Genomic DNA, 18,522 nt, shown 5'->3' on the forward strand with positions numbered 1-18,522 from the left:
GTATTGCAAGTTTTTAATATTGGTGACATTATTTAAGTAATATCAAGGTAATCTTTGATAGGTTGTTTAGGCAGAGTATTTATAATAAATCCAAGTTTCAATATTAAGGTATTTAAACAAAAGGTGTGTTATACTGAGGTTGTAAAAATGTATACCACAGACTGGTTGTCAGTAACTGAAAATTTATATTTTATTGAATTGAATACATTTTGTCCTGTTCACATTATTTTATGTATTAATTAAACTGTAGTTGTTCAATGCGTTTTCAAGTTCAGTCTTCTCAATGTGGGCCTGGTGGCATGGAGGCTCAACTCTCAATCTGCGGGTCGCGGGATTAAAACCCATCGCCGAACATGTTGAAATTTTCAGCCATGAAGATGTTATAATGTGACAGTCAATCCCACTATTCATTAGTAAAGAGTAGCTCGAGAGTTGGCTATGGGTGTTGTTGACTAGCTGGCTTATTTCTAGTGAATTACTTCAAAATTAGGGATGGCTAGCGCAGATAGCCCTCGAATAGCTTTGCTGGAAGTTCAGTAAACAAACTTCTCAATGATATAAGCATTTTTTTTAGAATCCATGAGACGTAAAAGCTGTATTAAATAGAGAATCCCAGAATGTTTTAAAATTTTAGTTGTGAGTCACTGAATTATGTAAGTACAGTCTAAACTGAAATAGAACTGTTGTGTGTTTATTGTACCTAATTAAAAACTTCCAGTTTGATATGTATTGTGGTATTTGTTTCTGGTTGTTAGCGTTCTGGCTTAATTGGACTTTCAGAAATATTTTACTGCTTCTCATATATAATCAGAACCTTAACGTTCCAAATATCCTCTTTATATTAATATTTTTTCCCTGCAAAAATGGGGTTAACAGAGTAACCTTTAGACTTAGGGTATAATATGTAGTATAGCTAGACGACAGCTGTTTGCTGTAGCCCTACATCTTTAGCAACAAACAAACTGGATAGGAAACTTCAGCAAGTTAATATTAGAAGCCATTGTTGATGTGTGCTGTTATATCCTTGTTTCTATAGGTGACAAGCTTAAAGTAATAGATATGAGATTTGAACCAACTATACAAAATTTAGATGAGCGAGTAGGTACAAACCAGTAAAATGATGTTTAATTAAATAATCTTTAAGAGTATGTTGTTTTTCTAGCGCAAAGTTTAAAAAAACAGCTTTACTAATATTTTTGACTGTACGTTAAGCCTGAACTATCAAACACGCATTACAATTTGGAGGATTAACAAATATTTCCTCAGGAGTGACTTACATTGAGAGTTTACCTTACTGTTGTTAGTTGTCAGTGTGTCTTAATTATCATGTTTTCGTGGAAGGATAAACGCCAAATTTCAATGGACAAGTTAGTGATGTCAAATACAAATCAAAAGTGACTACATGTTTCCTTTTTATGATACTTAACTGTTTACAAACAAGGATACCAAATGGGTGTTGGCTTTTATTATAAATGTACATATCGATAAGTTAGACATCCTCTATTTATAGACATTTCATCAGCTAGAATTCAAATCGACTGTACAGACTGGGGAAGAAACATTATTATTATTGCATTGAAAGCATTTTAGATGAAGCACTTTGTTAACTTGGAATCATAAGTGACTATCAGACGAGATAAAAATCTATGTATATTTTGAATTCGCTATTGATTGTTGAGCTTGAAAGTTTAGATCCTGAATGGACTGGGTGAGAATTTATGGTCGAATTACATTTTCTGTTGACGAGCTTGTTTTGAACTTGATTACTTAGTGATTGTGATGACTAGTGAAAAATCAGTGCCTATGGTAGAATCGAGTATACTCCCTGTTAGCTTTTTTTTTGTGTGTGAATTTGAAGTGATAGTGGGGGTTTATAATGCCACTCATGAAATGTGTTCTGTATTTAATTTTAAGGTCTGATTGACTAGGCAGACTTGTGAAACGCATACAGTTGCTTTTTTTAGGAGTTCCAGTTTCTTGTGTTTGTATGCCTGATTTTTTATGTGTTTTCCTGAATTACAGTGAGCACAACAATGACCATGCTTATATTGAAAACAAAGAAAAGTTTTTATCGAAACATACAGTGAAGTAGAAGTAACGAGAAAGTGTTTAAATTACAACTGTTACAAGATTCTGTAAGCAGAGTACAATTAAGTCAATATGATGCGCTAAGCTCGATTCTCTGTTATACAGAACTGTTTTACGTCATACTTTACACCAATACGTTTGGTACTGAAGTACACATGGAAAATCTAGTACAAAACGTTGTTGATGAATCTGGCTTTCTGCCAATCCACTCATCCACACCTATTACAGTTCTGTTGTTCAGCTGGACAACACTTATATGTAAGGGTACATTCCATAATTCAACGCTGATATTCAGCTTTGGCACGCTCTGTTCCTTGTATCAACTCGTGATTGTTGATTTCCGGTGTTAATTCAGCGTTAACTCAACACACTCAACGGCACGAAGGAGCGTTGAGATTAAAAAAATAAAACATGGAAGCTTCTACGAGGGACGTGACGCTTGTGATAGGTGAGTTACAGTTTGAATTTCGCGCAAAGATATATATCGTCCCTAATTTAGCAGTGATAGGCTAGAGGGGAATGCTACTACTACTAGTCAACACTACTCGCCGCCATCTCTTGGGTCCTCTTTTATCAAAGAATAGTCACATTATAACGTCTCCACGGCTGAAAGGGTGAGCATGTTCGGTGACGGGGATTCGAACCCGCGACCCTCAGCTTGTGAGTCAAGCGTGCAAACCATCTCGTAACTTATGACTTACAGTTTATTGTCAATGTAAATGCACAGCTTTTATCTATTAAAATGAAATCACTTTAAAAACACAACGTTTAAATAGAAACAAATTTATTTTACCTACCATCGTCTCGAGCAACAACTCATTCTCGGGATTTATACGTCGCTAAATAAACTAAGTTTGTTTCTATTTTGAACGTTTTGTTTTATTGCATTTATCTTCCAACGATGTACAAATTCCGGTTCTTTTGAAAACGTTTTCCTTTTGCCTGACGTCCATCACAGAAATGCTAACAAAGTCAACCGAGCGTTCCAGATTTACAGTCAGCATTGACCCAACCGTGACGTCATGGTAGTTCTAACGCTGTTAGTGTTTTTGAATTGCGGAATGCGCCCTAATAAACATGGTTGCTGATGAATAAGGACCATGTGCGTTTGTAATAAAGAAAAACACAAGTATGGAATTTGATATCATACAGTAGAAGAAAAAAGCAGTGTTTTGTTACTTATTCTTGTACATTCGGGGTGAGCATAACAACAAGCAGAAATTGCATTAATATATTTATGATATTCCTATTATACAGGCAGTAAGGATATTTTGTTCATATTCATTTCCTTCAAATTACTTACAGTGAGTAAGCCTTAAATCTTTAAAGTAGCGTAGTTGTTGAGAGAAAACATGTTTATATCTGGGGAGTCCTATTTTTCTGAAATATGGTGTTGTCTTTCGCCCGTGAATAAAGTTCAACAAACACACATATTAGTGACCCTCTTTCAAAACATAAAATGTTATCATTCTAACCCTATTTCGCTGTTTATTCTTATCAGAACTGAGCACTAGTTCAATTTCTTTGTCGGTTTTTCTGGTTTTATTTAGTTGCAATGAGAGTTGAGAAGGCAGCCTTGATCGATATCATCTCCCTCATTTAAAGTATACATGGTTTTGATGGCAGAGAAAGTTATTAGTGGTTATTAACTGTGTCTTGAAGTGTGTGAGTGTAATGTCAAATTGCCCGCCAGTGACAGCGGTATGTCTGCGGATTTATACTGCTAGAAACCGGGTTTCGGTACCCGTGGTAGCCCTTTGTGTATCTTTATGCTTAGTAACAAACAACTACAACTATTATGTCAAACATCTACCTTCAACTGATATTTTTAATTGTCAAAAAAAGGAAGGTTCTGTCTATATTTTCCGTTAATTCGAGTTTTTTTTTTTTTAGATTTTTACCTAGAATGAAGCACATCAGCTTCTGTTCGATTGGATATATTCAATTGAAGACTGTCTTTTGTACCAATATCTCTTTCATTATATTTAGGAGCTCAATAAAAATATTTCTGGTAAACGTAAAATATGTTGTGATTATATATATCACACTATAGATCTTTGTATGTATTTTAAGTAGATATTACTTCATATTATTTACTTTTGTAGTTGCGATGCTTTAAAACTTTTCTACACGGAAGTTTTTCAAAGTTAGAATTATATAAAGTAACAAACGTATTTTTAAGACACAGTTAGACATAGCTATGAATACAAGCTTTTGAAGTCTACACGTAGTGTAAAGTAAGTATAAACTTAAAGTAAAGTTATTTTGTCGAATATTTATGTTTAGAATATAGAATTAGAATCACCATATAATTATATCATTTTTTCTAAAATAAAAAGCAGGATACATCTTTATTATTCTGGATTGTTATGTCGAAGCACTCCGAGTACCCACGAGGTTTGTTTTCGTTTGTACTGTTTATTTATTATTTATAACAATCCAGTTTGAAGTCCTGGTTCGTCAAAGCACACATGTTTAACACTTCGAAAGTAGAATGAGTCAGTTTATACTCAAGGTTGTATAAACAGAAATATGACTATAAAATCGTAATTGGTTATGCACTGCAGAATATGCACAGAAAATTGACTATATTTGGAAAAGTATTTTGGGTCAAGCACGTAGGATTCATACGCCTTCACTGAAAATATTTCGCTGCCTGTAACTATAAATACGATAAAATAAAGTAATTTGCATACATGGTAAATTTAATTTTCTTTTGACTGTGGTCTTTTTGTCATTACGCACTAGGCCTACTCGCTTAATAAATTTAGTTAAAACGTATCTTACTTCCCATCTTTTGGGTTAAGCTGGAGAGTAAGTAATGAAGTATTGTATAGCGTTATAGTTATAAAAGTATTTGGAGCTTATCATTGCAGGACAGGTGCTTACGGATTTAAAACTGAAACATTATAATTGTTGCAAAATAATATAAAATTATTTAAACTTCCTTTGGATTTTCTTGCATGGGTTGTTATTGACGCTAAGATTTAACACATAAACATACATAACTTTTTACTAATATATTTTACGACAAAATGCTTTTTTGCGAAGCGGAAAGTGTTGACCATATAATCTTTCCCCTACCTTTTGTACATTATGATTTACCTATTTTCAGATGGAAGCGTTATAAGTCTGCGTTTTAGTTGCTTGATTATTTAAAACTCAGTTTATGATGTGATTACTGGGTTAATATATACACCTGGAAAAAAAGTTAAGCACCCCCAAATATTTTTCAGGATTGCTTATTGAAAATAAGGTTTAATTTTCATGATGTTGAGCAGTGTTCATAATTTCAAACATAATTAAAAGGATGTGAGCGTTCAGGTGTGACATTTAAATCAGGCGCGTTTTTTTCCCCACGTAACTGATGGTCGAACCCGTGTTTGGAGGCATCGTAACGCAGCTTACACTCCAAGAAACATTGTTCCAACAGTGCCTTTTGGTGGGGGCTCAGTTATGGTATGGGGCTGTGTCTCGCATGATTGCAAGCTGGATTTGGTAACAATCAATGGCAACCTTACTGGCGAAAAGTACACCAGGGACGTGCTTACACCTGTAGTTGTGCCTCATTTTGACAACCACACGTTAGCGTCAAGACCTTTATTCATGGATGACAACGCTAGACTTCATCGTTTAGATTGAATGGTAATTTATAATCAGTCACAAGAACGTCGAATCTGAATCACTTGAAAAAAACACGGGGGTGCTTAACTTTTTTCCAGGTGTATATATACAGCATGGGCTTCTCCATTTTATTTTGAATTGTGTAATTTTCAAAGTGCTTTTATAACTCATCCATCATTGTTTCGAAGTTATGGGTAGATATATCACGTGATAGAAAGGAAAAATAAGTAGCCTGAAGGAACAGGGCATGGAACCAACCCCTTACGGCGAAGGGCGTTCATCTTCATGTTCTTCAGTGGTGGCCTTCGTGTACGTTGACTTCATCTTGATATAGAATACTTAGGTGAAGAAAATGAACAGTCCTTGAGGAGAGGGGGTACAGGTAGAAGTACAGCTTTGTCAGGTTTGGTTCAGTGTGTACTAAATACATTAAAATATGTTATTGCTGTAAAGAAATATGCACAATTTTAATTGTATTTTTATTCCCAATGGTCTTATAAGATATAAAAAAGCTACAACTAGATAGTTTAAACAAATAACTATCGTTTTGTAGACATCTCAGTATGACTAATACTTATTTAACTGTTTTGTGTACTCGATTTCTTTCAAACCTTAAGACGTTAGAGATTTACTCGCGTTTAATATTCTTCTTAAACAGATATTAAGACACAAATTATGAGTAGCACAGAAAACTGAATTAAAGAGCTCAGAGGTTCATTTGAGCATACCCGAACGTGCTGTCCTAGTTAAAAAACTACCACCTGCTGAACTGAATACCGCTGTGAACTATTTTTTTAATGAAAGAAAAACTGTTTGTTGTGGGTATGAAAGAGGGGGATGGAAAAACTAAAGACTGTGAAGGCTACTGACGCGTAGAGAGAACTCAGGAAAACATCATATCATGTCTGGTTATATACGTTAATTAATCCAAGTAATGAAAATAAGAAAACAACATGAAGCTGTACAACTAAATAAATTTGCAGGTTAACTGCAGCAGAACTAAGATCAGATGTATGTTCCAGTAAGTAACACAACGGTACTTTATAGATTAAATTGCAATAGAAAACCAAGATCAGATGGACAGTGAAGACACTATAACACAACAACTGTATGTAAATGAAACTACAGTTGAACTAAGATCAGCTGGATATTCATGGAATTTTAAAATAATAATATTTTGGATTGTTGTAAGTTGTATTTTTAATATTTGATTTAGATGTCTGTTTGCTAGAGGAATTTGATATGACGTAACAGTGACGGAACATATCGTAGGTTCGTGTTGAAAACTAGTGTACAATATAAAAACATCAGACTGAGTGAGGCCTCTGGTGGCACAGCGGTATGTCTGAGGACTTCAAACGCTAAAAATCGGGTTTCGGTACCCACGGTGAGCAGATCACACATATCCCATTGTGTAGCTTAGCGCTTAACAACAGACTAAGTGAATTACAATTACTAATAATTTTATTATCAGTTAGAGTTAGACATTGAGAGTTAGTCATTACTAATAATTTTGTTATCAGTTAGAGTTAGACATTAAAAGTTAGTCGTTACTAATAATTTTATTATCAGTTAGAGTTAGACATTGAGAGTTAGTCATTACTAATAATTTTGTTATCAGTTAGAGTTAGACATTAAGAGTTAGTCATTACTAATAATTTTGTTATCAGTTAGAGTTAGACATTAAGAGTTAGTCATTACTAATAATTTTATTGTCAGTTAGTTAGACATTACGAGTTAGTCAGTGAGCTTGTTTGCTATCAATCGATTAACAAGGAACTTTTGTAAGTGACATGAACTTTATTTGTGAATTAGGCGTACAGTAGTTTTGAAATTTCTGTGTTTAAACGTTGTTTGTGGAAGTACGCGTTCCAGTGAATGTAGTCCCTATAAAACAATATTGAAGAAACAAATTAATTCATTATTGTTAAGTGGACAGGACTTGACATAATTTTTACTAAATAATCCAAAAGGATCCGCGCAACTATAGAACAAGTTGTAAGAGTACCTTTAAAGTATAACTTGGATCATCTGGACGATTAAGAAAACTAACACAACAACAACAACAGTTTTAAGTTTAAAGTAGAACTAAAATCAGTTGAACATTCAGGGAACTTAGTAGTGTGTAGGTTAAACTAAGTTGGAATGAGGTAAACTGGATATATATAATGAGTATTTGTGCATTGTTAAAACTAATATAATTATTCGATGTTTCACATGTAATTGTTATATTTAGAACAACACAGAATCGGCGGTGGGGTGTGTACTAGTGCTGGGGTGGCCCACACAAATTCATTCTCTCTAAGGGTTTAAAAATAATATTATCAATTTTAGAAAATCGTATCACTGTATGGTGGCTCACACAAAAGCTTCACTGCTCCACCCCCGAAGGGAGAGGAGCTGGAACCATGCCTGGAATAACAAACTTTTTCTTTAAATATGTTAATGTGGAGTGTTTATAAAACAAAGAAAAAAGGAAATTCCGTTCGTCACACCATTTGACATAAATTTTGTAAAATATTACGTCCAAAAACAGTATGTATTACGAAAGATATCACGGACTAAAAAAAACTTTATAAAGATTTTTATTTGCTCGATCAAATTTAGAACTTGCGCAACCTAGAGATTGCCAGAAATTTTAAAATGATTACTCATTTAATTGAATTCAAAGAGTGCAAACCAGTTTACACAAAAAATTAATAATATTATTAAATTTCAGTCTCTCGATTGTTCACCATACAATATTTTGATTTGAAAGCTTCTTTCAGGAAGAAGCGTAAAGACAGACGCCTGTCAAAACAAGGATAACTTTTTAAAACTATTTACAGAAACGTTACTTTCCCAGGGTATCGTAAAACAAAGCAGGTCTAGAAATTGTTTATCGTATAAATTTTACTTTTATGTTTCAAAAAAGTTTGGGGTTCCAAAAAATAAGAAACTGCTCTATAAAATGGACTGTTATATTTAGAAATAAAATTTTGTTTTGGAATTCACCTTGTATTTCCCTATATTTTATTTATTTTCAATTAAAAACCTGCATTTGAACAATATTACGCCCTACCTGTATCAGTCTTACAAGACAAGGCCAGAACTTAATCCATTATTAAGAACTTCTGATCAAAAGTAAGCTAGTAATCTATGTCAGAGCTGAAAAATAACATATAAACTAATGAAACCAATCCTGTATAGAAAACACTGACCGGAATTACTTAATGTCACACGTCAATACTCCATAGAACTAAAACGTATAATGATTATAGTGATTTCAAACGTAAATATAGGTACAACTAGGTACCAAAATAAATTTAATTGTACTTAATGGGCCTGTACTCTAATTTTTAAAACTATTTATCCATGGAAACTGCATATCGTTTTGGTTGGAATCACGTACTAATTAGAAGCACCGTACGTTTGAAGACGAACAGTTTTTATATAGAGTTTTATTTGATATGTGAATGAGTAGCAAAGTTTATATAGAGTTGAAATATATATCATTTACTTGTGTGCTATACTTCTCGGGAAAAACTTAATAGTTGGGTATATTATTTTTTATTGAGTTTTAACCTTTTCCGTAACGTACGGTGTACCTGGCATGGTCAAGTGGTTTGGACATCGACTCGCAATCTGCGAGTCACGATTTAGAATATTGTCACCGAACATGCTCGCTCTTTCAGTCGTGGAAACGTTATAATATAACGGTCAATCCCACTATTCATTGGTAAAGAGTAACCCAAGAGTTGGCGATGTTGACTTCCCTCTCGTCTATCACCTCAAAATTAAGGATGGCTAGCGCAGATAGCCTCCTCGAGTAACTTTTCGTGAAATTCAACAAACAGACCCTAACCTGTCGAACTTTTTGTGTGTGCTTACAATCCTCTTATCCACCGGTTTGCAAAGCTCATGTGACGAAGCCAGAAAAAAGTAACTTGTTTAACAACGACAGTCGTATATACATTCTTAATGATGGGATCATATTAACAATACGATCGTGCTTTTCTTTATTTTAGCTATTTTAGAAAATTCCACTTATTTTTCTTACGCTTGGATATAAAATGTTGAATTTGAAAACATGGCTTATTACTTACAGTCTGATTAATTAGTTGTGAAATATTCATTATAATGCTTGCTAACGAACATTTAGATCTCGTGTAGTAACTCAAGTACGAAGACCAGCCGGTGGTTCAGCAGTAAGTATGAGTGCTTATAACACAAAAAGTCGGGTTTCGATACCTACGGCGAGCAGAGCACATATAACCCATTGTCTAGCTTTGCACTTAACAAACAAGTACAAAAACTGCGTCAATTATAATAAGAAAACGAAATTTATGATAAAGCGGATTAAATTCAACACGGTTTTAGATTTTATATGTAGTAGTATTTTGATACTTTGACCTAGCATAGTCATTGTTGTAATGCTTAGAAAAGATTCAAAGATCTCAGTTTGTCATGAAGTTGGTAAGATGACACCATTGGTAAGCCGTAGAAACATGACAAATTTAGTAAGTAGGCTTGAGTGCTACTGCTCATGCGTAACTTTATAATTTGGCAGGACAAATAGGAAAAAACAGTATTACATAAAGTTAATTGTTGCCATTCTTCGTTGACGTCTTCTAAGAAAGTTGTATAGCAGGGAGGTTTGTGGATAAATAGATATCATATAATGACGTTTAAAAGAATTTGTGTGTTTTTTCACCCAACATTTATGGGCGTATTCCAAGGGTAATGTTATCTTCGAATGGTATATTCCTTTACAGTGAACATAGTAAATGAGTCATTATACAGGTGTGTATTATACGCCCATTTGTTGTGTACTTCTCCATTGTGATGAGCATCGTCGGTTTTGTGAGAAACAATGTGTCAGAGGTAGAAGTTTTGCGGAAGTACAGATGTTTGTTCAAGTGCTTGTTGTGTGGTTTTGTTAAGTTTAATCACGAACCTCGTCCAAGTAAGTAAGTAAGTAATATATGTATATAGTTCTCTGAATTTGAACATTACATATCTGTTAACTATCTCTAAAGGAATCATCAGGGTGCAGTTTCACAAATTTTCCGACTTATTCTTAATGATAATTGTACAGTTGTTATAACGTTAATAATTTTCATTTTAAAAGTAAATGGAAAAGCACCAAGGGGGTTAAGGAATGGAACAGTGTTTTTACCTCACCTTATTTGTTAGGAAATTTCCTTATGTTTTTCTTTCGATGACAACTAGAATTTCCCGATATCCCGAGTTTGACTATTGCACCTCACAGCTATTTTCCGAGATGATTTTTCGAAACCGAGTCTCGTTTTGACACTTTTATTTCAAATATTTCACCTGCCCCCTAGTGGCACAGCGGTATGTCTGCGGACTTACAACGCTAGAAACCGGGTTTCGATACCCGTAGTGGGCAGAGCACAGATAGCCCATTGTGTAGCTTTATGCTTAACTTTAAACAAAAAATATTTCACTAATAGATGTTACTTGCGTCTCGCTAAAATTTAGATCAAAACGGCGATATTGACGTGTGCTTTCAGTTTTTAGACGATTTACGCTTTGATTTCACGAAGTAAAATTAAACTAAGTACAAAGGTAATGCAACCCAGTTTGCGATTTAACGATTTAATATCATTAAGTCCAAGTAAATTTCAAAATCCTCCAGCTTTAACCATTTTGATATATGTATTAATGCTTTCAGAAACATTAACGTATTTATAAATAAAAATATATCGCTCGGGTCATAGTAAAATATATTCGTTTTTGTTTTGTTTTTATTTGGCGGTACTGAAGAGATTTTTTTGTATTTCATTCTCACGTTTTATACATTACATTATTCTGTTTCATATTTTGTTATTGTCTTCGTACGATTTCTTTCCATAAGCTTTGTAATTATCTTTTTTTTATTTATTGTGCATTCTTTATTTTTTTCAATTGTTTACATTTCCAAATGTTCCATCGCAGTTTTAGCGCCATCTTTAGGGTGTAACTGTAATAACCGCATAAAGTATAACAGACTGGTGGTTCCCAAACTAAAGTGCGCGAGACCATCTCTGGATGCATCAGCAAATGTTCTCTCTTTAAAATTTCCGTCACACTCGACAAAACGATATTTTCAGCGAGAATTTTTTATTGCAATAAATATGAATACACAACGGTGTTTATGCTTGAAGGTATTTTAAACATCAAATTACAATGAAAATACGGTACCTCAGGGAGATTATAATTTAAAGCGTTCAATTAAATCATTAGTTTGGGTTCTTACTCTTCATCTAGGATGTCTAAGGTGTTGAAAGTTCGGAAACTTCCGAGATAGGCTACAATTTCTTAATGTGAATAAATAATTTTAACAAAAACATCTGCTATTGAGGACATTTTCATTCAGCAGTTAATAATTTAGATTATCAAAGTGTTAATCAGAAACACGTTTATTTGTTATAATTTAACTCCTAAGCTCTACAAAAACTTGCGTGTTAGAACGTTTTTGCAATCAGAGGAAACGCTGATTTAGCTATCTGACCGTCTCCATGATTGACACATTTATGTGCATTCCTTTTCAGCTACGAAACCTATCTTGATATAAACTTGTAGGATTAAAGAAAATCTTTTTTCTCAGATTGAAGCAAAATCGGTTAAGTCCTTATAGAAGTGGTTGTTATCGTAAGCTTCTTACTATGCCATTCAATTAAGCTATTCCAAAGACTGCTTCAGATCACTTTTTAAATTGAGCATGCGATTGAAGTATCAGGTTTAAGTATTTTAAATGTGTGAAAATAGGCTAGCATGAAAGTATCTACTTACTTGTGCAGGTTAAAATAAGTTTTCTACTGAAGAATTTCTCTTTCTGTGAACGGTCGTTGGATCTCTTCACTGACAGTTTATTTTTTATTTCTTATATATATATATTTGTTGGTACCATTTTCACGATTTTCAGGGCCTGACGTGGCCTGTTGGCTAGTGCACTCGACTCGCAATTCGTGGATTGCGGGTTCGAATCCCACCACGGAGTATGCTCCTCCTTTCAGCTCTGAGGACGTTATAATGTGGCGATCAATCCCATTATTAAGTGGTAAAGAACAGCCCAAAAGTTGGCGATGGGTGATATTAACTATGGTTTATCACTTCTAAACTAGGGGCGGCTAGCGCAGATAGCCCTCGAGTAGCTTTACACGAAATTCAAATCACAATTTTCAAATACTGGTTTTCTAGCGCCTACCTAAGATTAATTAGTATCATTTTGTATTTAAAACAATCAAATGTGTATTATTCGCACAACCTTTTAAAAGTGTCCAAAAAAAATCTAGTTATGGGCACTTTCAATTTTGAACTATATTGAAATATTGTTTCAGCTTTTATGACTATTTTATTATGCATAGTTTACAACATGCCATTTTTATAAATTAATCGGCTATCTGTGATACTTTGAGTAAAATTTCATGCCATTTTCAGTTTAATAACTGTGGGGATCATATAGTGTAACAGACGTACATTAAAGACTTCCCTTTGCATGTACTAAGGGAAATCGCAGAATACTGATCTGCTCGCAACTGCTTGTACGAAGTGTATTTTTATCTCAACAAGTTAAGATGGGGTATAGAAAATCATATTAAAGTTGAATGATTGTGTCGTCAGACTGAAGACATTGTTTTCCAGTGAGGACTGATACCCCAACTTTTTAAGGTGTAAACATTATTGTCTTAATCTCGTAGTCTTCAAGATGTAGACATTGTTGAACTAATCCCCCAGTCTTCAAGATGTAGACATTGTTGAACTAATCCCCCAGTCTTCAAGATGTAGACATTGTTGAACTAATCCCCCAGTCTTCAAGATGTAGACATTGTTGAACTAATCCCCCAGTCTTCAAGATGTAGACATTGTTGAACTAATCCCTTAGCCTTCAAGATGTAGACATTGCTGAACTAATCCCTAGCCTTCAAGATGTAGACATTGTTGAACTAATCCCTTAGCCTTCAAGATGTAGACATTGTTGAACTAATCCCTCAGTCTTCAAGATGTAGACATTGTTGCTTAATAGAACTCCCTCACCTTTGTTGTCCAATATGATTCATCAGCTCTTCACAATATTGTACATATTATTACCTAATCAGTATATTAAAGTGATACCTCAGCTCTTCAAAGTGTGTAGACATTGTTGTCCAGTGAAGTCATTCATAAGTTCTTCACGACATTGTAGACATTATTATCTAATCTGGACTGATTTCTCGGTTGTCAAGGTGTAGACCTTGTTGTTCAGTGAGAATTGATACATTTTAAGTTTTTGAGAAACTTTATGATATCATTAATAGAATCTAGACAACCTCAATGATTTTTAAAAATATTATAAATGTGTGCTTTTGTAAAAACCTACTTTGATGCCTCATCTGATTATGCATTATGTTAATACGTCAGATAGTAAGTTTACTGGAAGTGATAAAAATCGTATACAACAGATGAATAGAAAGTGAAAAAAGTAACAAAAATGGTGTCAAGATTTCTAAACTTTTTAGCTAACGCAAGTTTTCTCTCTAATATTTATAACGACATGTTTATATTTATTGTTAATTTTTTAATTTTTCAGTTATATAGATTATATGATAGTCATAACGAAGTGTGATCTTCATGTTTGTTTAGATGTACACGAGTTCGGCTGTGATAAACCCCAGGTGTGATGACGTCCAACAGGATGGATGCAGCTACCTTGGTCAGTCTTACCAGAAATCGAAATAAATTGATGCGACTAGCGGAAGGAATTAAAACCCGAAAAAAGGCGAATAGGAAGAAAGTTCACGATTTCACCTGTGATCCTGCCCACACCAACATTGAACATTTAGTGTTTGACCGAAATCGCCGATCTCATATTACCTCGACAGCTATTAGGGGGGAGCAGGGAAATGTCTCTGTTAATGTTCCGTCCAGCTCTCCGGCCAATAATGTATCATCAGGTAGATACCACCGAGACAAAGATGTAGGTCGTAAAACGGAAGGCTGTGAATGTGTTCAACACACTTCTCAAAGAACACCAAAAGATGGCGTTACGTGTTTAAAATTGGCGACCGAAAGTCGTGCGAGACGAACAAACTATAACGCTGACACAATAGAAAGTGGATCAGGCGCCCCCGTGTCCGTGTCTTCCACTCATGGCAGAAAAGAGCAGCAATCACGCACTTCAGCTTGTAGTTTTCCTCGGAGAAACCGTCCAAGCACAGTTTGGTATGATGAGGATTGTATATCCAAAACTCTGCCACCCAGGGCTGGCGGACTCTTGACGGACGAACAGCGTATAGGCGGGTCTACTTCATTTTCCAGCGGTAACCACGTTGTTCTACACGGTGAATCATCATCTTGTTGTGGCTCAGTTGAACGTAGCGAGACACGAGCAGTAGAAAACATCGCTCCTCAGGTAGGAAGTTTTATAATTAACACTGCTCAGGTAGCTTCGGTAGAAGAAAGTAAGTTAGATATTGAAAGTGCTTCAAAAGTTAGTCATTTTAATACAGGGTCAAAAGAAAATAGCACAGTAATATCCAGAGATATAAATAATTTGAATAGTAATCAAAATCAGTGTGGTTGGAACGTTGAACTTTGTTATTCATCTCCAACGACGAAAAAACTTGTCAAAAGTGTTAATAATGTATATAGTTGTGTGCAAAGTAAAGCGTATTCTTATACTGATTCACACAAAAAACAGCCAACATCTACACCAGTATTTTACAATAAAAAACGACTTTCTAATCCAGAAGGTAAAAGTAAAATTAGTACTCTAAATATCCAAATTGCTTCTTCTGTATTAGAAGCGGCAAAAACAGAAAATCTAAAGTCATCTTGTGATGAGAAAAAGCTGGAAGAAGCCTCTGCACATATGTCCTTTGTAGAGAAAAATGCTGATATAACACAAGTGAATAGCTCTATTTTAGAAAAATGTAATAATTGTGAACCTTTTAAAGACTCTTGGAAACATTCATCTATTTACAATCAGTTAAGCGATCTCACTCCAACTGATGACGAGAAGCTAAACAAAAAAAGAATTGAGTTACAACACTCCACACAAACTGAATCGACTAGTGGTCAAAATAAAACAACAAATGTCGATCATGACAACGAGGCTAAGTGGATCGAAAACCTTACATGCAAAATTACAGTTAAATCTCCAAAGAACCAGGATTTAACAAACTCGGAAGAGAACAAAGATCTCGGCGGAAATAACTGCTTTAAAATGGATTCAGTTCCATCAACAGATAAGTTCAATAATTTGTCTGATTCAGAATCGTCAAACACGGACATATATTCTTGCTTGCCAGAAAATTCTGTCGGAGGGAATGACAATGATAAGCTCATAGTAGTTTCACAAACAGTTGCAGATCCTGAAAAATCCTTCCATTCCTTTTCTTGTGATCATTCTGAGCGTCATGACAGTTTTAGGTCACAATTACCAGACTCCATCAAAAATCCGTTATTTCTTAAAGATGAAGTAAAAAATGAAGACGGTTTTTCGAAATCCATCTGTAAAGATAACGAAGAAGAAGATGCACTCTCGACTGTTAATAAGGGCCAGGACAATATCGGTAAACATGAACTTCAATATTTGAGCAACTATGGAAAAAGAATGGATTTCAACGAAACGTTTGTTGGTCACGAAGTTAAAGAAGAAAAACATCTACGACGTGATTTCGAGGACTTATTACAAAATCATATGTCATTTAACTTACCATTAACAGAAAAAGATGTCATTTATGAAGTTTCTGAAAATGCTGATGCTGTCGAGTCTTACAGTCAGGATAAAGTTAGTGAACGTTGCATTGATTACAGCCATTGCGAAGATACTAAAATAATCAACGAGTTGGATCCAAGTAACCTTTCTTTATCTCAAACCCAAATTGATAACCTAGGTCTTCCACTAAGATCTAATGATTCGAATGCTTTTAAAAACTGGGCTTTCCATCATTTAAATCAGTTGATATCGCCAAGTGCCGAAGCCGGTGATTCATTTTCGGCCAAGTTGTCTCCTCAATTGGAACCGGCTAATAAACAAAAGCTTGGGTTGTACTCGAAAAACAAAGAATGTAAAACTGTAAGACACCCCTTGTGTGTACATGATGAAAAAATAACTCTTGAATTTAAGCCTATTATGGACTCCAAAACCTTAGCTAGAAATTGCAACAGTGAATCGAACAACATTACAAAGAAACACCCCTTAGAGATTGGTAAAGAGGTCGGAAGATCCAAGAGTGTTTCTTATAGTATTTCAAAACCGAAGAACTATGAAATCACACAGTCATCACTCGACGCTAGAAAGCGAAAGGTAAGCACACCATTTACTCTATTAGAAGAAACAAAAATGGCTACAATTTCAATATATAAAAAGGTAGTAGTACTTGAGTACAGTTTGACAATTACAGAGTTTTGAAGAATGGAATGTATCATTCAGTTGTGACAGAGAAACTCAGATTTCATGCGTATAATTTCAATTTGTATAGAATATTTAGTGTCATAAACTGGATTTGTTGTGTGCGACATTCGAAACAGAAAAATTAAAATTTAAGATCAGTAGCTGTTTTACAACCTGTAAAACCCTTAGTGTAAGTCTGGAGACATACGACGCTAAAGTTTCGATACACACTGTGGGCAGAGCATAGATATTCCATTGTGTAATTTTGCGCTTAACAACAACCAGGTGAATCTGTAAAGGTAACAAAAGTACAAGCGTGAATAACTTCTGCTAGATACTAGTTTGATCTCTCGTATGTTAAAATTATAAAACAATCTGAAATGTTTGATTAAGCACCATCATTTTAAATTATGCACATAACAACTGTGAACTGTTATAAAGAGGGAGATGAAGAGAAGGTTCTCCTTTTGTGTGATTATATTTATCAAGTTTTATTTCAAGTCTTGGTATAAAGCGTCGAGCAATGGAGAAACTTGTGTGTGTTGGTCAAAATAAAGCAATTCTTGACCTATATATGTGAATTAAATACCTACTGAATTTGTGTATTTATAGTTAAAAAATACAATTTATTCGTCCTTTCAAACCTGTTTAATACAGATCTGCGATCAAAAATCTCAGAAAGGAGTCCATGGTAACACCCTGCACTGTTAAGCTAATTTTATTATATTGTTTCATAAGATAATTAGAGCAGGCGTAATCAAGAACATGGTAATATATCAACAAGGAACCTTTCACGTAAAGTAACTTAGACAATGGGTCGAACAACAGAAGTGTATGTGTATGAATTGATAAAATGTTTTGTAGTAAGTTTTCTTAATGTACGAAGGGATTTCCCATTACTTTAAAGGAAACAATTTGAGTTAAGAGGGCGAAAAAATAAAATAAATTAATATGCAGAACGTATCACTTGTTTTTGTTACCTTTATACTTAATGTTATTGAAACCACAAGTTTGAAATTGCTGGAACCTGTAGAGTATGTAGTAAGAATTCACTTCTGTTTACTGTGGTACAAGTGGTTTGTGTTTTAAAATACAACGAATAATTCGATATAAATAAATAAAAAATACCACACGCATGTGACTTAACGCAGTCTTGTCGTTACGTCAAGGTGACAAAGTGACCTTATCAACATTAAACGTATCTGTTCTTATCACAACATAAGCTCGTTATGAACGAACATAAACGGGTTTTCAATCTTGAAGGTGCAATAATTTTCCCTACAACATACATCCGTGTTCAGAACCAAATATTAGGTCGTCAAGAAATTAATGTCGCGTTTTGGAACACTTTGATTACCCCCACCCCACCCCCAAAAAAAAAACGTACATCACGTATAAGAGTTAAACGAACCGCCTAAACGTCACGTTAGTGTAGCTTAAATAATGTG

The 18,522-nt window shown here is 34.4% G+C and overlaps 1 protein-coding gene across 1 annotated transcript in view; it reads left to right on the forward strand.

Annotated features, from left to right (window-relative positions):
• Positions 1-18,522, forward strand: part of LOC106458654 — a 177,897-nt gene that overhangs the window by 21,797 nt on the left and 137,578 nt on the right. Inside the window, exon 2 of the mRNA XM_013918182.2 lies at positions 14,320-16,987. Coding sequence (XP_013773636.2) covers positions 14,357-16,987 — 2,631 coding nt within the window. The 5' untranslated portion in view covers positions 14,320-14,356. The remainder of the gene's footprint in view (positions 1-14,319; positions 16,988-18,522) is intronic.

Source organism: Limulus polyphemus, unplaced genomic scaffold, assembly GCF_000517525.1.
Source record: "Limulus polyphemus unplaced genomic scaffold, Limulus_polyphemus-2.1.2 Scaffold497, whole genome shotgun sequence".
NCBI classification, from domain to species: domain Eukaryota; kingdom Metazoa; phylum Arthropoda; class Merostomata; order Xiphosura; family Limulidae; genus Limulus; species Limulus polyphemus.